Source organism: Pezoporus flaviventris, unplaced genomic scaffold (genome assembly GCF_033815535.1).
Source record: "Pezoporus flaviventris isolate CSIRO_AGI_PZ_B2104156 unplaced genomic scaffold, CSIRO_AGI_Pfla_v1 ptg000089l, whole genome shotgun sequence".
NCBI classification, from domain to species: domain Eukaryota; kingdom Metazoa; phylum Chordata; class Aves; order Psittaciformes; family Psittacidae; genus Pezoporus; species Pezoporus flaviventris.
In genome coordinates, this window is record NW_026892637.1 from 488,507 (window position 1) to 511,926 (window position 23,420).

Here is a 23,420-nt window from a genome sequence, read left to right on the forward strand (position 1 = left end):
GACCTCATAGCAGCCTTCCAGTATCTGAAGGGGTCCTATAGGGATGTTGGAGTTCATTAGGGACTGTAGTGACAGGACAAGGGGTAACGGGTTAAAACTTAAACAGGGGAAGTTTAGATTGAATATAAGGAGGAAATTCCTTCCTGTTATGGTGGTGAGGCACTGGAATGGGTTGCCCAGAGAGGTTGTGAATGCTCCATCCCTGACAGTGGTTAAGACCAGGTTGGATGAGGCCTTGGGTGAGATGGTTTAGTGTGAGATGTCCCTGCCCATGGCAGGGGGGTTGGAACTCGATGATCTAAAGGTCCTTTCCAACCCTAACCATTCTATGATTGTATGATTCTATCTTGGACAGCAGTCTTCCAGAGGAAGCTCCAATGCCAGTTACTAAACTGTAGTCCACTGTTTTTGATGTTAGTTTCACACTTGCCAATATCCAGAAAATCTCTTTGTGTTCCCATTTTCACCTACGAATTATTCTTTAGAAAAAATATCTTGGTAAGCAGAAAATGTGCTTCAAACCTTGTGAATTCATTGTACTGTAAAAGAAACTTTATTACAGTATTTCATATTGCATCAGCTCCAGAAACTGAAGCTACTCCAACATATTCTGCTGTAATTGAAGAATTCCAATTTCTTGGTAATTTTTATGTGGTGAGTACTTTTAATCTGTGTTCATCTTCAAATAGAGATCCAACTAAATTTCTTCCTTCCCATTTTGCTTATATGTACAAATAAACAAAATGATAACTCCTCACAAAAAGAAGAAAAATACTTTGGTAAATAGAATCATAGAATAGTTTGGGCATGAATGCTTCACATTAGACCACGTCACCCAAGACTCTGTCCAACCTGGCTTTGAACACTGCCACGGATGCAGCATTCACCACTTCTCTGGGCAACTCGTTCCAGTGCCTCTCCACTCTCAAAGTAAAGAACTTCCTCCTTATATCTAACCTGAACTTTCCCTGTTGAAGTTCAAACCCATTACCCCTTGTCCTATCACTACAGTCCCTGATGAAAAGTCCCTCCCCAGCATCCCTGTAGGCCCCCTTCAGATATAGATGTTCCTCAACTCTCTCAGCTGTCTTCTTCCAAGAGGTGCTCCAGCCTCCACAGCTCCTTGCAGTCCTCCTCTGGACTTGTTCCAACAGTTCCATGTCTTTTTTATGTTGAGGACAGCAGAACTGCACACAATACTCCAAGTGGGGTCTCATGAAAGCACAGTAGAGGGGCAGGATCACCTCCTTCGACCTCTTGGTTATGCTTCTTTTGATGGTTTAGTTTCTCCCTCTGACCCTAACCCACAAGCTCTCTGTTGGCCCATCTCCCATCCCCAGGCAGAGTTCCATACAGTCCAGCCAGTCATTGACATAAATAGCTACACCCCCTCCCCATCTGCCCAGCCTGTCTTTCCTAAAGAGCCTGTAACCTTCCATTCCAACACTCCAGTCATAGGAGCCATGCCACCACATTTCTGTGATGCCAGTGTTGTCATACCCTCTAGACGTGCACACATCTTATTCGTCTTATTTATTCCCCATACTATTGGCAAACACTATAGCAGCATCTGAGCCGATCTCCGAATACAGCTAACTCATCGGCTGGAGCGGCTGAAGTAGTTCTTTCTACATCCTGAGGTCTGCGCTGGAGCCTCCCCCTTCATCAGCTCCGCCTGGGTGCCGACGATGACACCGCCGGGGCAGCCAGCGCAGAGCTGCCAGAGCGGGAGCCAGCCCCGCGGTGTGCGCTCCCCGTCCCGCCTGCTCCCCTGCCTCTTCGCCTGCTCCGTTCGCCGCGGTCCCCGGGCGGCGGTCACCCTCTGAGTCAGCGGCTGCGTCAGCAGCACTGCCGGCTCCCGAGCAAGGCCTAACGAGGCCTTGGGACTGCCCCGGTGGCTCTGGCAGTTCACAGGCGAGGCTGGTGGACGCTGTGTCTTCGCAACGCTCCGGTGCTGAAGGCGCCTCTGGGGAGCTGCTCACCTCGGCAAGTCAATCAAATGATAGTGAATAATAAAAGATCACCTATGAAAAGGTTAGAAAAACCTCAGTGGACAAATTAAGCCTTAAAATAGCGGCAATCTCTAAATTTATGTAGAAATCTCCATCAGTTTTTGCTGAAGCTGTCATTGAGGTTGTTTAGCTCAGACTGCCCAGTGTTCAGGGGATCACTTACTGGTCTCCCTAAGACTTATGGAAAATTATGGTCAACTACAGCATGGCTGGAACACAATTTTCTAATTAAGAATAAAGAAAGCAACAAATGGTCAAGCACAGCTGTAGTGTCTGGACATCAACAAATGCTAAAAAAAGAATAAGAAGGAAACACACATAATTTTATCATTCCAACAAAATACAGCTGATAAAAAATAACAAAATTTGAAAACAATGCTTATACTTCTGCCTTCAACACTGAGCACACTGAAACAGAGAATTAAATAATTTTGATATTCAATTAACCAATTAGCCAGTATTTGAGGAATTCACTAGTCAAACAGAATCAGTAGTCAAATAAAGACTAAGATAAAAAAATAATGGAATAATGGAAAAAGCTTTACACAGGTTTTTTTTTTATTTTGTTGTTGTTACTGAAGTTATATGGAATATGCTGCTTCAGTCAAACAATACTTTTTAGTCTCAATTAAAAAAAAAAATCAAACTCAGACGCTAAGACAACCTCTTACAGGAAGAATCCACTTAAATTCAACATTTTCATAGTTACAAAGAAGAGACAATTTCTATTGGGATTCTTTACTAATTCCAAAAGCTTGCTGGGCCCTATCTTTCAGGACCCAAGAGGATATGAAAAAAAAAGTTAATAGGACAGAATTAATTTCTTTTAATGAAAACCTGAAATACAACATAGAATGAGACTGCAGTAAACAAAAAAAATTTAATTCCACCAAATATACACATATTTATAAAATGCACAAAATTGTCTGTAATTACAATATATTTTTAAGTGACTGTACTTTTAGCACTTTGGTAAACAATAGCATGAAACCTATGTCCCATTAAAGTCACCTGGACAGGTCTAGGATTTTGTGCTGCAGAATTACATGCCTAGTTTATTTTAGCAGTATAGCATGTATTCATTTATAACTACTACACAGAGAAGTTATATTTACAAATGTGCAGGTTGTAGCTAATAATTTCTTATATAAACAGAGGCACGGAGTAAGTCTGAGCAGTTATTTATCTTTCAACAAAAGTAACATTACCATAAAATATTACTTGTGATAACTCAGATGCAGGCAAGATTCTTGTTTAAGAGTTAAAATTTTTCATAAAATAGTCCAGGAAAAAAAGCCCCAACCTTACACATGATCATCTTCTCACATTTAAATGTATCTTCAGCTTTTGAATTTATCTTAGCACTAGTACACCTTATCTGGAAAGCTTAAATGCTCCTACAGCAAACCCGCTATACACATTCATTAGAAGTCTCAAGATACCTGGATTTACAGAAGTCAATACACTGCCCTGTACTTCACCCATTTGACTGAACTTAGGTATAATATTCAGACCTGACAATGGTAGCCAACATAGAAAACAATTAATCATCAGTAGACAAAGCATCTCAAAAATATCACTGCTGACAGCCTGAAAGTCTTTGTAAGACTATTCTACCCTAAGAATGTAAAAAAGAGAAATTTGGAAATTTGTAAAAATATAAACAAAATTGGAACACACAGCTTTTTCGTTTGAAGACCAATTCAAAATGCACACAAGGAGAAAAGTAAAATTGGATTCAAAATGACCTGAAAATTATTCTGATATCAGAATATATGCCCTCTTTTTGAAAAATTCAATAGACTGCTAATACTGCACACTACTATCAACATGTCAGTAAAAGATGATTTTCTTTTTAATTATTTGTACTGACATAAAGAATACTAAAACCCTGCTTTGCACCTAGTAAAACAGCAGGGGGAAGAAAGGAGAAACTATCAAAATAATCTTACTAGACTTCGGCAGAGGACATATCTCACACAGCGGCATACCACATAATTCAGGACTCTCAGGTGAGGTCTTGGAAGCTTTCTGATGTTAGCTACTAATTTTACTTTCCTTAATGTGGGCAGCATCCTATGTCCTAGTTCATCAGAATGAAAAAAGTCTTTTATAATGAGGAAACAGGCAAAACCAAAAGACCCAATACAGTGAAGCACATGAAGCAAACCAATGCCATTTAGTTTGATTGTGCTGGGTTGGTTGCCTCCTTAATATAAGTTTGTAAATGACAAACTGTGTTTGGTTTTAGATGTATTATTTATGTCATTTCTTCAGGCAAAAGCAGGGCATGTTTGGAGCAACAAAGCTCGCTTTTATATTGTTCAAAGACAAGCCTACCTTAAAAAGAATAAAACCTCCTAGGCTACATATTTTCATTTTATGGGTTTCACTGTACATTCGAAGAGGGCTAGGACGTTTAGTCTTAAAGGATGCAAGCTGAAGCCCTCAAGCAGAAGATCCCACATCAAGCCTTTGTGAAGGGTAGAAACAGCACAAAGAGTGCACAGAAAAAATCCAAATCCTCTAGCACCCGACATTTTGTTACTAAAAAGTTCTTAGCCCTCATTCTGCAGATAAACCTTCATAAGTTATAAAATTTAACTGGTGCAGTCAACCTGAAAGAAAAATGCAATGATGCGAACTCTGCCCTTCTTAAGCCTGAGTGCAGTCTTAGCTCTGAAGTCCATCACTGTCAACTAGTCACTTAACCATGGATCATTTAGTGGATATACAGGGTATGAAATGGCAATGAAACCGACTCAGCTGGAAACTGGAGATGCTGCTGGAAAGAATATGCTAAGAAAAGCATGAAGATGTGTAAACAACCAGCAATGAGAGAAATAAGAAAATTTCTTCATAGTAGTATGTTATGTGGCTGTGCTTTGCATCTGTGGCCAAAACAGTGCTGATAACAGACTACTGTTTGGTCTATTGCTGAACAGTACTTGCACAGTGTTAATGCTTCCTTTACTCCTGACACAGCAAGTAGTCTGGGGGTGGGCTTGAGGCTGGGAGTGGATATAGTTGAGACAGCTGTGCTACACTATAGGATGTCACACTCAGCAATAAATTCTCAGGGAGATGAGGGGGAAGGTGGGAGGTTTGTGGTTATCACATTTTTCTGTGCAAGCAACCATTACTTGTTGCAACTGTGCAAGCAACTGTGGCCCTGATTCCCAGGAAGCAGCTGGACGTCTGCCTGTTTACAGGAAGGAGTGAATAAATACCTATTTTGCTTTGCTTGTGCACATAGCTTTTACTTTCCCTATTAAACTGTCACTACCTCAATCCATAAGTCTTCTTGCCTTCCTCCCGTCATCCCCCAAAGCTGCAAAAGACTGGATGGGTGTTTGGCTGCTGGCTGAGGTCAGCCCACCACAGCCCTGAAGGTACTGAGCAGATATTGCTAAATAAGTGATTAACTGTTCTTCCAAAGACTGTATCTTTTCAGGAATAAGGAGGCATACAGATCCCAACATAATTTTATTTAAAATAGGAAAAAGAAAATAATTAAACAAAACCCAAGCCACCTGTTGCACAACTGTGGAGGCTAATTACACAAAGAATATGAGAAAGCATTATAAATTTTGCTCTGTGTACTGAAGTAAATAATCTACACAGTTTTTAATAGTTCTTCAGCCTGCAATCACAGTGCATTCACACTGCTCCTTACATTACTGTATGTAAACTTTTGAGTTTCAACAGGTATTTTTTAAATGCCGGAAGAGACCAATTCCTATTAAGCGCTTTAAAATATTATTTAAAAAGATCTTGTAATTAGCCCAAACCTATAATAAAATGTAATAAAATCCAGTTAGATTTTACTACTATAATTTTTATACAAAACACATTATATAAGCCACCCTCAGTGCAGTTCTTAATTCAGTAGCATAACCATCCACCTTTAAAAACAATAAGGACATTGATCTGCTCAAGTGAGTCCAGAGGAGGCCACGAAGATGATCATAGGTCTGGAACCCTAGGAAGACACGCTGAGCACTGGGCTTGTTCAGCCTGGAGAAGGGAAGGCTCCAGGGAGATCTTCCAGTCTCCACAGTCCTTTATACTCCAGAGCAGCCTAACAGTACCTAAAGGGGGGGTGGGGTACAAGAAAGCTGGAGAGGGACTTTTAATAAGGGCAGGTAGTGACAGGACTAGAGGGAATGGCTTTAAACTGGAAGAGGGTACATATGCAGACTAGATATTAGGAAGAACTTGTTACCGTGATGGTGGTGAGACACTGGAATAGGGCGCACAGAGAAGCTGTGGGTGCCCCATCCCTGGAAGTGTTCAAGGACAGGCTGGATGAAGAAGCTTTGAGCAAACTGGTCACAGTCTGAGGTGTCCCTGCCTGTGGCAGTTAGGTTGGAACTAGATGATCTTTAAGGTACCTTCCAACCCAAACTATTCCATGATTCTATGAAATGATGCTGTATCTTACGCAAGTGCTTAGAAGCAATGCATTTGAATTAGTCACTTAACCATGGTGACTAATTCACCATTATGCCAGAATTAGCTTACAGGTAGGGGAACAGACACTATTCAAGAACACTTAACAAAAAAAAAATTATTTGTTTTTTCAGCAGAAGCTGTGTTATATGGCAAAGGGAACAATGACGCATCTTTCTTTTTACAACTTCAAGTTTTGCATCCCAAATACTATTCTGTATGCTTGGGCCATACTCTTATTAGACAAGCAATAGCTACTCATAGTTTCATGCTGTAAAATCACCACCCTGGTGTGCTGTAGCATATATAGCCACTTTGACCTAACAAAGCAGACATCCAAGACCTTATTATATCTTCAGACTGCAGGGCACCATCTGGGGCTCTGACCCAGCACCAAGTGATTTGCAAGATGGACACAACTAGTATGTTATGGGGGGAGGGAGCTCTATGCAGAGTGACAAGAACAGGGCCACCAGGCTTCAGGTCAGGGGATGATTCCTTGGCCCTCTTTCAGCAATTAAAAATGTACCCAGTATGCCTATGTGCCTGACATAGATCTATTTGAACTAGTGCAGGGTGGAAATATGATCTGCAGCGGCTAAAAGACCTTATAATAACAAAAAACAGAATCAAAAGACTCTCTGGATCGCTGAGCCCAGTATTCTAAAATTACGAGTAGTAAGACAGGAGTTCCACTGACTGCTTTCTCCACAGCCACAGATCCTAAAGCCCATTCCAGCATCCTGAAAGAATTTTTTTTATTTGTACTGAAAGGAGAAAGCAAAAATGACAACCTAGTAAACTAAAAGGAAGGAAATCAATGGCAGATAATATTGGGAAACTATGAATTTGTCCAGATGTCTGTACTAAACACCTGCCTTCACCAGTTCGATCTGTCTGAAAAAATTTCTTCCTGGCTAGTCATTAGGTTACTCCAAAGATGACCTATCAATGCAGAATCTGAGAAATGAATATCAAAGCATTTGGCCTACCTGTAGGAGGAGTAAATTTCCACTAACTGGTGACTTTCTGAGTATGTGTTCTACAAACAAAAACTCAAATCCAATGGTATATTAAAAAAAAAACAACAAAAAAAACCCAAACAAAAAAACCCTTTCCTACCTCTGCTAGGGTCCTTTCCTTTGAAAAGTACGGACCTCAGACATTACCTTTGGCAAAAGGTTTCTTTATGACCTTGCTTTTGTCTTTCACAAAAGAACATTTACTTTTCTGTGTTTGCAAGAGAAGCATGTAATCTGACAATCTGAATGATACACTTTTATAGGTCTATATTTTTAAAATTACAACCTTCCAGAAGTTTGAGGTACACATGCTACGAAAATAAGATGCTGGTATTTTATTTTTCTCCTTACACTCATTTACAGAACACATACCACCATTCAGCTCTTACCTTGTACCAAACGAGATTACAGGTCAAGATCCTGAACTTTATAATGGAAAAAACCTGCAACTATTGATTTAATGAAATGTGTACACATTATAATTATATAGATGCATAATAATTTACATATGGTAATCTACTATAGTTCCTTGCAATAGAGCTGGAATTGTTTTCAGAATCCAAAGGTTAATATGATTCTTGAAACAACTATAATCTAATTTATTTAAATTAAAAAGGGGAACAATTTTTATAAGTTCTTGAGATACTTTGGTCAAAAATCAAGAGAAGTTGTGAGAGAACACAACAATTACCTCTGCTTTCCCAGGCTTGAGCACTCCTGTTTTAGCATAGCAAGCCAAATGTATGTTACTAACAGAAACTGTTTCTAGACAGTTACTAAAATGTGTGTATCTGTTTCACCCACCTTGATAAAGGTTATTTGCCACTTACTTAAAGCTTCAAACAAAACTTATTTCAAAGCAATCTGCAACAGTTATTCAGCAAACAGCTCATCTTTTAAAACTTGAAATCTATTAACTGAACTTCTGCCTTTTAAGTAGTTTTGATTTTTATAAGACTCTTCACAGAATTTTCCTTTGTCAAGTATGTATTTTTAGTTTCAGATTATGCTGTTTTCAAGCACACTGATTTATACATACTCAAAATTAAATATTCTCTAATATCTTTAAAATGCAAATACCACAGTAATAAGCATCTATCATATTTTGTAACTAATAAAGACTATTTAACCTGCCAAATTAAATTAATAATTCAGACTGCTCCATAATACCACTATCAATCCAGCAGCTTTTAACCCAACTGAGAAAATTACTTCATAAGATTATTATCTTTCAAATCAGAGATGACTTTGGATTTCCACCAGGCATATATTTACATATACACATACATATTTATATACATATATAGATATATAAAATCTTACAATTGGGTAAGATGGTCATGTAAGAAAACAAGAACACCCCAAATGCACTGCAAAACAAGCATATCATTGCTTGTTAAAATTAACCTTTTGTAACACTGTAATGTTGGATATACCTTGTGAAAAATCACTGGCCACTGTCTGCTAACATTCTGATACAGACTAATCCTGCATTCTGCGCGAGCAACTACCTGTTTCTGGGATGTCTCTTCACATTGTGATTAACTGTCATCAGTTCAAAGACAACTGCTTCTTTGCACACCATCTATATCTAGCAGGTCTCCTAGACAGATCCAGAATGACATTAAAGCTGATATTATGCTTTCAGCATCAGTTAGATAAATGAGCAGCCTAGCCACTTTACTCATTGTGAAGAAATAAATTTAGCATATCAGAGATACTTCTGCACGATAAATCCAGAAATAGGAGTGTATGGTGAAGACACCTGAGTGACCCTGCCTGGATTCATGTTGATTCATGCAGAAGAAGCTCACGGTCCTGCATCATGCTCTTTCTTGATGGTGTAAACTGCAGGATCAGCTTGTGTGTAGCTCTTAGTGCATTCCACTTATTGTCCTGTGATGATGGAGATGACAGCAAAGGAACTTGGAACACTTGCAAAATTCAGCTTGCTCCCCAAGACAGGCTTATTGGACACAAGTTCAGCACTGGCCAGGAGAGGTCCAAAATGATTAATGTGTAACAACTGAAGTGCCTTTTCAGCATGGTTGAAGAATCCATTTTACTTGGGTTTTTTATAAACTCCATCTCTTGAAATACCCCAGAATTTCTAGTGCTCCAGATAAAGTACCTATGGTGTAGTTCTTTAGTTCAGCTGATATTCATCTCTCTTGTTGGCTGTTCTTACCGAACATTTCATTGCTGAAAGTAAACTGCATGCCCTTGAGACAGGGATTATTGAATTACCTATGGTGAAAAGCATCTAACACTACTGAACTTCTCTGAAACAAATAAAGATGCTAGAATAATGTATCTCCTAAATCTTTCATTGAAAATGCTGCATATCAGTTCTACAGAAAAACTGCACACTAAAAACGTTACTTACAAACCAAACTGTTAAGTATGAATTTAGCAATATTGAAAATAAATGGCATAACAGTTCTTATGGGTAACTCTTACAGTTCCTATGCTCTTAAGCATCATCACTGTGTATATCTGTTTACTAAGTTCTGTAAAGGCAGAAAAAAAAGGAGGATTTTTCCTTCTCGGTGTTCAAGGCCAGGTTGGGCAGGGCTTTGAGCTACCTGTTCTAGTGGAAGATGTCCCTGCCCACGGCAGAGGGCTTGTAACTAGATGGTCTTTGAAGTCCCTTCCAACCACCCATGTCAAGTCAGGCCACATTTAGCACAAAAGTAAGGAGCCAAACATGAGAGTGAAAATCTGCCTTTCCTGGAACCAGCTGAGGATTAACTTCAACCTCACAGTGTATCTTCAAACTTTGGTCATCCAGCATTATCAGCACACAGTTCATCCAGCACAATTACTGGGTAGGATATTCCTATTATTTGGTTTTGCAATACTGGGTGGAAATTAAAAACGCCACATAGTTTGCACTGAACTTTTGCCATATGATACCATGCCTGTTTTTTAACACAAGAATATGCTGAGTGCCTTGTGGAAAAATGGCTGTCAAAAACTAGATGAGCAAGCTTTTCTTAGTGCCTAAGAAGTGCTCTGTAAAGACCACTGTGAAATACATTTCATTTCAGAAGTGGAATATACAGCTGGAACAGATGTCTCACATTACCCATTTAGAATTAGACAAATATATATTTGTAATAATATCTCTTACAAACTTCTTTGCATAAATAGTATCACATAGCTACTGAAGCTGATCTTAATTAAATAAGAGTCAGTAGATGCTTCTTTCCATGGTACTGGTCTGCTGCTGAAAAAGTATTCCTTCTCAAAAAAACCCCACAACCCTAAATGAGGTAATTTGTATAGCAGCATGAAAATGCCATAGAGCCAAACTACAGACTATAATGCAAAGCAACATACCGTTGTATGTGCTAGGTTAGAATAAGTAATGATCTAAGTATAGATTATTAAATATATTAAATATGTAAGGCTACAAAATTTCCAAAGCAGATACAGAAGTCCATCTTAAAAATTCATGAATATAAAAGACAGATCAGTTTTTATATTCACATTACAGAGTCAGGGTATAAATACAGTGCGACTACGTACTAGCCCTCAACTTAATTCCATTCACAGCAAATCAGTTTCAGGTAATATCTCATACATTTATTTCCACTGACAATAACTACACTGTTATAGCCATCATAAGAAACATCCATCAAGTGAAGATGATTTGGTGATAAGAAACAGTATGACTGCAAACAGAACACTAACATCAGCACATTTTCTAGGAGCATTGTTAGAATATGAAACTAATAATTAGCAAAAATACTAAGTATAAAGCCCTCCTTTCATGTTACAGCTCAGCTGACCTATCAGCTAACATTTCTTCACCTCCAACTGCACAGTTCCAACTATACTCTTTTGCTGGCTGCAACAACCTGCTGACCCAGCATGAGCTGATGTGTCGGAAGAATCACTAGAGAACTCTAGTTTTTGCCTTTTTTTTTTTTTTTTCCTTCTCTGAATTGGAGCACTGTGTAATCAGATGAGACAAGAGAAGCAGACACTTGTGGCGAGAATTGTATGTGGATTCCTTTTCACCCACTATAACATGAAACGACTGCCCACATTGCCTACTCACACTACCATTTACAGTAAAAGATAATTAAATACTGGCGTATTTCGGCACTGCCATGTGTTTCTGACTGTGATGATATTGTGAACAAACAACTGTGTAAACTGCCCAGAAAGTCATTCATAAAACCACATTGCAATAGTGTATCACTGGTGTGATGAGTCAAGTACCTTCCCTGCTGATGTTCCCTGGCAAAAGCATAATTCCTGAAAAGTTCTAGTTCAGTCACAAATCCACCATTCCAGTCCACCGTTCTGACAGCCCAGCATTCTTCAGACAGCCTAAACAAAGTCGCTAACAGGAGCCCTGTGGAAGGGCACATGATTCAGGATAGTACAAGTATCATACTTTTTGCTGTCTTGTGCCAAAAATCTACCTTGGTTAGTAAGCTAGTCACAAGAACCATCCTGTAAAGTAGTAGATACCTTGAATTGCTAGTGAGCTTCCACAAGCTCCAGTGAGCTTCTTCCCATAGAAGATGCATCTTGCATTAGCAGGCTCTAAATCAGGAAAGGTGAGCTGTTTGCATTAATGAGTTTGCTGTTCAGCACAGGTTTTTGCTGAAACACAATTTTGACAAAGCACCGTGGTTTTTTGACTACATTTGACACTAAAGACAAAAATTTCATAAAACCAAAAAAGTTCAACATTATTGCTCTACACTAAAGAGGAGGGTCCTTAGAGAAATTCTCAAGATCATAGGAATATACAGAGGATGTTCTTGGATAAACCACAGAAATGGCTGCTATTTGCTTTTTACTAACAAGCCTTAACTTTCCTCTTTTTTAGAAACATAGAGCAAAGTGAGTAAAGATGCTCTCCATTCTGAGTTTCACATACCCTCACATGTTCCTGGCCTCTTTCTTAAACATCCAGATATAAGTGTGAATTGAGAGTCACTACTCTTTGTCTGTATTTTCTACTTCTTAGATTTCACTTATGTGTATGTAAGAAGTTAATGCCTCTGTTCCGCCTCACCCCACTTCCTTTTATAGTCCAGCTTCAAAACAAGGAAGAGTAGAAGCAGGGAAAATATATGCCTTTGCACTCCAGCTCCACTACCTTTTCTTCTTCTTCCACCTCCAACTGCAGTCCTATCCAACAGAACAGGAGGCATGACAAGAGACAGCTGAAGAAAAGACACCCTTATTTCCTCTCCTTTCTTAGGCTAAGTGGTCTCACTCTTGGACTCAAGATTCAGTTTGTCAGTGAACTTCCAGCTAGCTCTGTGCCAGCTCTCTTCCCTCTCCATGTACTAACAACCCCTTACAAACTAGTATCTGGGGCACAAAGGAGTGCAGAAGGTGACATGTGAGTTACATTCACACATAGTTTACTAGTTGAGGGTTCATACAGCAGATGTGTCAATACCTCTGTCACTAAAATGTACCATTTTAGTGCACATTTCATACATCATCTAATGACTAGGAAAATACTGACAAACATCTTTTTACGTTGTCTGATTTGAGATGTAAGAACTGTTTTCTTCCACTGTGCTCAATATCCATCCCACTTTCTGCCTGATTTTCATAAAGAATTACATGGGTAATTGAACTCTACCTGCAAGAAATGATAATAAAAAGCATACTACATGCAAATATACAGCAAGTCCATTTTCACAAAACATGCACACCCATATTTGAAAAATGACAGAACACTGATGGAAGACAAGTAGGAAAAAACCCTGCCTGAAAGGACATTGAACGTAAGATGATGAGAAAACGCACATTAGACTTCAAACCAGCAATCACATTTGTCCAAAGCCTCTTGATATGGTACCACCTATAGTGCACAGAAAGGCAAAAAGAGACAAACTGCTGCCAAGAGCACAGAGAGATTAGGTAGAGAAACTTAATAAACAAATCCTATAAATCTCATCTAACCAGATCACTGAATTTGTTGAGATTCAAAATGATGAACAAAATCTGTGTTAGAAGCAAGAAAAAAACATATCTTTGTAGCTGAAGGTGGTATAAATAGTGGTATAGATAAAGTGAAACAGAATTCATATAATGTACTGGTAGAGCCAGAATTCAGTAAGATCTTCCACTGCTTCCCAAGACAGGTTTTACAGAAGTTCAATCTAGAGCACATGCAGACAAGGCTGGGAGCCCATTTCAGCACTCTGGCTGAACAATCACCTACTACTATGGCTCTCCATTAAGAAGTGAGATTGTATTTTACTAATAGTGGATCAACTTAATCCCAGGAGATCCTCACCACATTCTGTCCCCACTGTGATGGGTTGCATATTGTACTTTTCAGCATATGTCTCCAAAATTCAGTACTGCTCATACATCAGTATAAAAATAGTTTCAGTATACTAGTCAATGCTACATCTACAGTTAAGCCAAAGGGAGCTGGGATACTTTTAGAACAAAAGAAATGCAAAAGGCAGACATCCACACAGTGGTTAATACCATTCTAAATATGGTTATATTCCATAGATTAAGTTTTCAATCCAGAAAGATTCATTTTGTAGTAATTCTGATGCATTATTTAAATCCTCCTAAACCAGCTTACTATTAGAAACCAGATTGGTCTGTTGTGCTGTGCTGCAGAGGGAAACAACATATTGCCACAGCAACTACAAAAATGGTGTTCTGCTTTTAAGTTTAGTAGTTCCCTATAGAAGACATTGGATCATCCAGAAAAAAATCTCCTGTTCAGTGTTTTTTCTAATGCACAAAACCAAAATTGAGTTTGCTAATACCAAAATCAGTATTTCTCTTTACTGTAATCATAGAATAGTTAGGGTTGGAAAGGACCTTAAGATCATCTGGTTCCAACCCCCCTGCCATGGGCAGGGACACCTTATGCTACATCGTATCACCCAAGGGCTTGTCCAACCTGGTCTTGAACACTGCCAGGGATGGAACATTCACATCCTCCCTGGGCAACCCATTCCAGTGCCTCACCACCATAACAGGAAAAAATTTCCTCCTTATATCCAATCTAAACTTCCCCTGTTTAAGTTTTAACCCGTTACCCCTTGTCCTGTCACTACAGTCCCTAATGAAGAGTCTCTCCCCAGCATCCCTATAGGACCCCTTCAGATACTGGAAGGCTGCTATGAGGTCTCCATGCAGCCTTCTCTTCTCCAGGCTGAACAGCCCCAACTTCCTCAGCCTGTCTTCATACGGGAGGTGCTCCAGTCCCCTGATCATCCTCGTGACCCTCTGGACTTGTTCCAACAGTTCCATGTCCTTTTTATGTTGAGGACACCAGAACTGCACACAATACTCCAGGTGAGGTCTCACAAGAGCAGAGTAGAGGGGCAGGATCACCTCCTTCGACCTGCTGGTCACGCTCCTTTTGATGCAGCCCAGGATACGCTTGGCTTTCTGGGCTGTGAGCACACACTGAAGCCGGCTCATGTTCATTTTCTCATTGAGCAACACCCCCAGTGTTGCAGTCCTTCTCCGCAGGGCTGCTCTGAATCTCTGCCCAACCTGTAGCTGTGCCTGGGATTGCTCCGACCCAGGTGTAGGACCTTGATTTATTTCTTTGAGCAAGTGCTCATAACATCAAACATTTGACTCTACACACTTCTACTAATCATACAAAATTGATTAGTAAAAGTAGTGAAAGCTCTCCTCAATTTGTACATAGAAGAAAATGAGATGTACAAAATATGAAAATAAGATCACTTAAAATATTTCAACAAAAGATAAAGATTTGATTAACCTTTTGGATTAAACTGTTGGATTTCTTTTAAAAAGACTATGGTGAGGAAACCTTACTTAATGGCGTTTTCTAAAGTGTGAGATCACTACTCAACTAGAATGTTTCTTTTCTTCATGTTCACTATGTCCATTTTCTTGTTCATGCTCCAGTCTCCAGTGTCTAGAAACAACACATCAAATCTAATGCTCAAATGAAAGGTGAAATGATTTTAGTTAGAAAATGGACTGCAAATTACTAATAACATGAAGTGATATATTTCTAGCATCTTCACAAAAAGATGATATATACTTCAAAGGAAATTAAAAAAGAAAAAACCTTCATACATTCCATCCCCATAATTCTACATTCTATTAAATGTGAAGCATGTTTTTAGCCAAGTCATCTATAAAGGAAACCTTTCCCTTCTGATGTGTAATTGTTTTAATTCAGGTGCTGATAAAAAGCACTAGGGAAGAACATGATATCAGAAAAAGCACTGTACAAACAAAAACTTAGCAATAGATGGCTTTAAAAAAAAATTATGTTGCTACAGCTTTCCAGCCATAAGGATGTTAGAGCAAAACCAGAAAACTTTTGTTCTATTTAACATATTGGTATAAGTTTGTACTTTGGATATACAAAAGATGTTCATATGCCAAGAGACTGCCAACTTCTTCAGCTATGGATGCTATCTTTCATTTAATTGTGAACTGCACTTACCATAAAACACCTCTTCAGGACTTTGCATACTATACATAATAATTTATTTCAGTAATTTGTTCCTTTACTTTGGCTATTTCCTACTAAAATAACTCATTATTCATCAACTTGAGAAACAGTAAGTTCTTATGAAAGCTATGCTGTTTGTGTGACTTCTCTTTTTATTCATAGAGTGACTTCTACTGTTCAGCAATTGCCTCTAATTTTACTTAAAATACTTAAAAAAATTTAAAGAAAAAAATTCTTTTCAGATAGCATTATTTTCTCCAAATACAGACATGAGGAAAAATAAATGCTTAGAAACTGGATACTGTAAAATTTAAAGGGGGTTCATGGATGAGAAACATTCCCAGATTGACCACTACAACGCAGGAAGAAACAGTTCCTAAAAAAAAAAAAATAAAAAAAAATGGAGAGCTTTAATTCTCCCAGCTGTCAGGAATTCCTTTTTTCCTCAAAAAAAAAAAAAGGAAATAAAAAATTGAGGAACCAAGCCCTGAACTCTACTTATATCTCCATGCATGCAAGCAGCACTCAATTTACCTCAGTTTATATGTATTCAAGAGAGTTTAGTACCATGAAAACCAACTAGGCATATAAAACTTACTCAAATTCTTGACCCTGAGTCAGTAACAATTTGTAGAAGTAAAGGACTATAAACCTGGGGCACAAAATCCTATAAAATTTATAAAAATGCATTCTCTTCTTATATAAAGTCTCACCTCAAACTCTCTCCTTGTGCATTTGATGTGGTCCTTGTCATAATACATAGTAAACGTCATAAATACGAAAGTATTCTTGTATTGTTGTTCATACAATTGTTGAACTTTGATTTTTATCTGCCATAAGTCATCTTATGTAACTGCAACTTAGTCTGCTCTTCACTCTATCTATGTAATAAGAATCCACACTGGAATTCTGGCATGCATCTAACTGCACAGCACTGCAACCTGCCTCCATAAACAGGTCATTGTCTTAGCTGCGGACAGCACGCCTCATAAACTGTGACAATCCAGGTTCTCTGTGGGCTTCTAGAAAAATTGTAATAGTTTCCAATACTGACAGACTATACAAGAAAAGCACGCAGTATTTCTATAATTATAGGCTGTTCATAAATATTTTCTTGGAATAGTAATCAATATAACCCTGGAACAGAAGCAAGAGAGATCTTCCACAAAATTATTACAAGCTCCAGGTATTAGCAAACAATGCAAACATAAACCAAGATATATACAAAAAGGAATTTATAACATAAATGCTTCATCTTCTTGGCTATGGCAACAGTAACAAGAATCACTATTAGTACTTGCAATTCTTAGGTGTAAGTAGTTATTAGCATACCCTAGCAACATACCATAAATCTAAAAAAAAACCATAAACACAAACTGTTGCGCACACACACACATAAAATGCAAGCATCCAGCTCAGGCAGTAAGAGCTTTCCGTTGTGGACCAGAAAGCGGAAGCTTGGGTCCCTCTGCTGTTAGCAGGCTAGCTCAGTCCCGCTCTTCACCACAGACACTGCATCAGGATAGGCCTCTGGAGACAACTGCAAATCAGAGGCTTATCGCTCCTACCTTAAAATGCAAGGTTTATATACTTCAGCTCAGCAATAGAGTGCATTCTGCCACAATACAACATTTATGGGCGTTTTGGCTTATTGCAAGACAGAAAAAACGCCTGACAGATGAAAGTTACCACATTACAAAATTAACTTAAGAGTCACAGCCTATGCATTTACAAAGAAACTGCAAATTCTGAACAAGCCTGTTCTCTTTGACCGCCTCCCGAAAATCTTTATTTAAACATAAAAATGAGATGTACAGTGCCTTTAACAGAAAGAGCTTAGAAGAGATTCACCTCACATTAGGGTTCTGCTACACTGAAGTACTTCTCAAAAGAGCCCTTAAATTAAATACTTTGCATTGTCATTTATCAAAACTCTTTCACTCCACCCACTGAGAGGTTTATACTTTATTTTCTTTACTATCTGACTGCTTAAGACTATGTGGGAAGTATGCTGGAAATGATGGTTACACGGTAGCACAGATCAGCTTCCTATTTTAAGTACTGCTGTAACAAAACATGCATTTTTACAGGAGGGTTGTGAGAACACTGAAGAAAAAGGACTGCAAGCGGATTAAACACTGAATAAACTTTAACCTATTATTTTCCACTTTAAATTTATTATTACATCACAAACCAATAAGAAGGCCCATAGAAACTAGTTATATCTACCCACCAAGCTTTGATTTTACACAGAAAAAAAACATACTGGTTTGAATTAGAAAAACTACATCTAGGAAGATGTAATAAATCCTTGTCTGTAGGACACGACTCTAGGCAGTACCATGCTAAGCTGTATTAAGGGACAGCATAAAAAAAAAAATCATAAATGCAAGGCTAAGTTTGCAAAAAAAGTATCATAATTACTTTTAAACACCTACTTGCTTCTGTAGCCACCGTTCCCTCCGTCTTTGTTTTCTTCTCAAGCTTTTCAAATTGTTTTTTTCTCTCTTACTCAGCCTTTGGTTGAAGGAAATACTTGTAGGTTGCAGGAAATCAACAGGTGTGGTGTACTGTCCCTCTTCCACAGCACTTGTAGGTGAAGGAAGATTCATCACAAAAGGTGACCCATCAGCAATGGCATTTCCAGAAGATTGTCCAGGAGCTTCAAAATCACACTCACTCTCTGTTTCTTTATGTAGTAATGTGGTAAAGGAAGTAACTTGAAACCTTTTTTGTAATTTGTCAGCACTGGAACTGGACAGGTCCTTCAAAGGATGAACATCTTTCCTACTGGACTCTAACTGCAAGCCACTTTGTGGGTAAACAGGTGGATTTTTGTTTTGGCTATGGTAAATTGTTTCATATAATGCAGGTGACAAAACAAGTCTCTCTCTGATACTTAAATCCAAACTATGTGATCTTCTGTGAAAAGGTTTTACAGTCCATGCATCATTCATAGGATAGAAAGCAGAAATACTTCTCTTTTGATTTAAAGGAAATGTTTTACTTCTCTCAAAACTGGGAGCTCTCACTTCTAGACAAAGGGCTTCTGTTAATCTGCCAGTACAATTATTATTCCTGGCCATGCACAAAAGCCCTTGATTTTTGATTTCCAAACTTGCAGTTACCACTTCATGGCAGGTATCCTTGCTAAAGCCAGAGTGAATTTTGAGGAGAGGTAAGTGCTTCCCTGGTGATTTTGCCAATTTAACGGAGAAAGCTGGCTGATAGTCAGTCCGACTTTTGCAGAAGTGTATATTTACTAACTGTCCACATGAACATTTTTTGTTGCAAACAAAGTTAAAGCCCCCTAAGCGTGCTTCACAGAATGGGCAGTGCAGTTTTCCAATTGTCCATTGTGCCTATTGGTAAGAAAAAAAAATATATCAGAAACATTCATGGCAAATAAATCATTAAGAAATCATTACTAGAGTTACTCTGCTCCATTAATAAAGGGTTTACTCTGGTTTTCAAACATAACAAATGAAACTTCACAGCAGAAAGCAAGTCCACCATAAATATGTTTCGGTCAAAACTCTGCCTGCTGCAGTGATAACTTACCCTAAGAACTCTAGAACACACATTTCAAAATGTAAGGGTTTTGAAATATGTTTTAAAGTTGTCCATAGATAGAATAATGATGCAGTACTAATGAAAACATTAGCTCCTTTAAAGCAGTAAAATCAATTTACCATGTTAATCTGGAACTGGCAAGCACAGTTTCTCAGCTGAGTTTTTTGAATGCTGATACATTTCTTGCATACTAAGTACAGTGGAAGGAGTTTTCTTACAAAAAGAATACAGCTTTTTCCTTTGTTTACAAAAGCTTGAAATGGCACTTGCGTTTTGTTGTATGTATTCTTACAACATAATCTGTGTACAAATCCTACACCAAATCCTTAATACACTATCTATAAGGAGACAGTTATTTCCATTATTTGTTATTCTATGAATTTTATTTCAATCTTAAAGGCACTTTTCAAAAGAAAATATGTATCAAAGATCTATAAACTCCTACATATTAGCACAGTTATTACTATTTTCAGTAAATATATTCACCTCTCAGCAGAAACTTTTTTGAGGATTAAAGTTATGCAAGTGTTTGTAGGATCAAAGCCTGTATGAGGAACAACATTATTAACTCCAGTCACATATTATTCAATAGTGTGCCTAAAGTGGGGCTAAGCCATGAATACAGAAGCTCCACATTTCCAGTTAAAGCATTGCTTTCAGTTGCAGATATCTTTCAAGGTATTTTGAGAAGATGATCCTATGACTGATGCTTGTCTGATAGAAAGCTCCAGAAAGTTTCAGTAAAACCAATTTTGCAGTTTCAGAAAAAAAACCCGACAAGCTTGTGCAGAAAAAAACATTATTTTTCATATGCAATGCTACAAAAAGTTCTGAAAACACTTCTTTGAGAAACATACTCCTGCCTTGTGGGTTAATACTGCAAAACATGGCAAAGCTTCAGAGATGTGCCTTTCACTGCACTTACAAGATTCTGTTTAAATCTTGGTATGTTTTTAACCTAAAGAAAAAAATACCTCGGCTGACATATGTCCAAAGGCTTTCAAATCCCTGAAAATTCCTTGAACATGCACAGTCACACTCAGTTTAGAAGGCTGACCAATCTATGCATATGCCATTTCCAAAGAAGAATTAAGATGGTTCAGAGATTTACTGTAAGTCTCCTACACTCCATATCCAGGTGTCATGGGATAGGCACTAAAATTCAGAGAAAGCCCTCTCTAGTGCTACTAATGTGTCTTTCTGGCACTCAGGCATTATGGAACAGAAACCTGGATCTCCAAATGGAGAGGAAGAGTGATTCATGAAGGTTTGGGAAGAAAACTAGAAGCCTGGCAAAACTGGGAATTCAATAGATGGTAGGAAGAAAAAGGACATCTCTAGGTCATATGTGCAGAGAAACTGGGAGATGAGGTGCAGTACAAGGGAGTCCAGGACTGATTTAGCATGAGTTTGGCAATGGACTGATAAAGCATTGACTCAGTAAAAGAAGTAACAGCCTACTACTGGAGGAGGTGGTAGGGGGAAAATGAGCAAGATATGAAAAGGAGCTGAGGGTACACAGATTTACTGATGGACTGCATAAAGAGGAAAAACTGAGACAGGTTAGCCAGAGAAGCTCATACAAGTGAAGAGTGATGAGAAAAAGAAAATGTAGGCAAATAAAGGTCACTAGCATCACTACCCAAATATTTGTGATTATTGAAGGTTATCTATACTAATATGTGCATGAAACCAAATGAGACTGGTTAAGAACAGGGACAGATGGCAAAAAAGAACTGGCTGGGAAACAGTGGGTTTTTACAGCCTGCAAATAGACTGCGCTTATGTAAAATGATTAGCCTTTGATTCAGGAGTCATAAGAGAGAAAATAACACATGATCACTAAATTATTCAGAGCCAGGAGATCTGGGGTAAGTCAGAATTGTTTAAAAAACCCACACGTTTGTCCATAAACCCACAGGACTTACAGAGAAGTCAGAAGTGAATGAGGCAAGAGTTCCCAGAATATTAAAGCACAAAATGAACACTAAGATATTGAAGATATCCACCGAGAATTGCATTCTATGCCTCTGCCACCAGCAGAGCACTGCTCCTCTGCAATCTTGAGCAATTAAGCTTTTCCTGACCAGTCTACATGTTCTGTATTTCCCAGGTCTCCGACCTGACCCTCTAGGCTTTCAAAGTCAGAAGGCTGGCCATTTACAGCTAAAGGTGAAAAGAACAGTATTACTATCAATATTGAATCCAGTATTAGTGAAACAATATAACATGCTAAGTACTGTAAAAACCTCCATTCCTATGATCAGGCATTCAAGATGAGGCAGTTCTGTAGAGTGAGGAAATACTTCATCACTCCTAATTTTCACACACACCACCAAGATTAAAGTTTGTGAAACAGATAATGCTATTCTTCATGCACTACTGAAGAGATGAGTAATTTTAAAATTAATTGTTTAACAAAATAAAACAGACAGCAATACAATAAGGAAAGATGAAGCAAATTTTCCTGATTTTTGAATGCTTAGGTTTACAATCATGTTTTTTTCTTTCACAATTTCAGGGTACATTTGCTTAAACTTAAGTTATCTGCAATATAATAAAACTTAGACACTGAAGTTTAAGCAGAATGCAGGTATCATTTCTCTCAAAAATCAAAGATTCATCAGAGAAAAACTGTAGGGCAAAGGAAAAGCACTGTTTCTGCTTATTATTATCTATTCAACAACATTAACTTGTAGACTTACACCAAAGAAAATACTTAATTTAAGCAACAGTACAACGGGAAAGTTGTGGGATGGTTTGTCATTTCAAACGGGGAGTTAAAACTCAAAAGCAGTGACACTGGCTTGTCATCAGACCTTTGAATTTGCTTTCTATTGATGTTACAAAATAACACATTAAATATAAAAGACTCCACATCATATTCCAGCAACAGCAATCTTAACAAACCGCCAGTGCAGTTTTATGGAGAAACACGCTTCTTACTATCGCTGTCAACACATATGCCAGTACTGCAAGATACGATGACCAAGACAAACCAAAACCCAAAGCCTAGATAATAAATAATATAATTTTAAGCACTGGAACTGTTGCAGAGGTGCCTGCAACAGTTGTTTGGACAAACTGAAATACATTCATTTATAAATGGGCAGGAACAGAATTTATCACATGTAGGTTTTGTGCCTACGTAAAAAAAAAACAACATTTAAGATCAAAAAAAAAGCCTGTCTAAATGGTAATGACAGAAGTTACCAAGAGCCCCCTCAGTTAGAGGGTCTCTATAAAACATGTGGACCTTGGAAGAAAAGTGCCCTTGAAATTCATTTCTCTTACTTATTTCACATTTGGGATTATAAAGAGGCAAGTAAAAAATTATCTACCTTTTCAATGACACATTTCACCCACTCTGGAATTGCTTCTAAGTTCACGTGCCATACATTGCAAGGCTCCTGTGCAGCAGATGAAGGTTGAGATGTCTGTTAAAAAAAAAGAGTTATTGTACTGATATTCAACATTTATTCAAGCTTTTTTTTTTTGTCTAAATATACCCAGGAGTCAGCTTCCCAAATTCAGTAAATATTAAAAAATGACAGAACTCAAAAGATGTTGGTACATTCCGTAAGCTAAAAATCAGGTAATGTTGTCAATATTTCTCTATTTCTGAATCTAAGGATACTGGACAGACTTCACTGTGGAGATGGAGGCATTTGGACGTGGTTTTGTTTTATTTACAAGAAAGCATGCAACTTATGATCTCCCAAGTATATTCAGAAATTTATTTCAGAAGCACTATCAGCTGGCACAATTTTCCAGTAAAGAAAGGAGAATTTAAGTTCTAGTTTATATAAAGACTGTTTTCAGCATCACACAACTATGACAAAAATATTTTAAATTATTTTTCTAATGCTTGTTAGAGTAACTAGCAGAGAAATCAGGGACTCTTAG

At 38.1% G+C, this 23,420-nt stretch overlaps 1 protein-coding gene across 3 annotated transcripts in view; it reads right to left on the bottom strand.

Annotated features, from left to right (window-relative positions):
- The window catches only part of RNF180 (ring finger protein 180), a 72,543-nt gene that overhangs the window by 39,212 nt on the left and 9,911 nt on the right, over positions 1 to 23,420 (bottom strand). For all 3 annotated transcript variants that reach the window (XM_061475710.1, XM_061475709.1, XM_061475711.1), the window contains exons 3-4: positions 22,856 to 22,951; positions 18,380 to 19,303 (exon numbers count right to left, since the gene is read on the bottom strand). In XM_061475710.1, the coding sequence (XP_061331694.1) occupies positions 18,380 to 19,303; positions 22,856 to 22,951 (1,020 nt within the window). The remainder of the gene's footprint in view (positions 1 to 18,379; positions 19,304 to 22,855; positions 22,952 to 23,420) is intronic.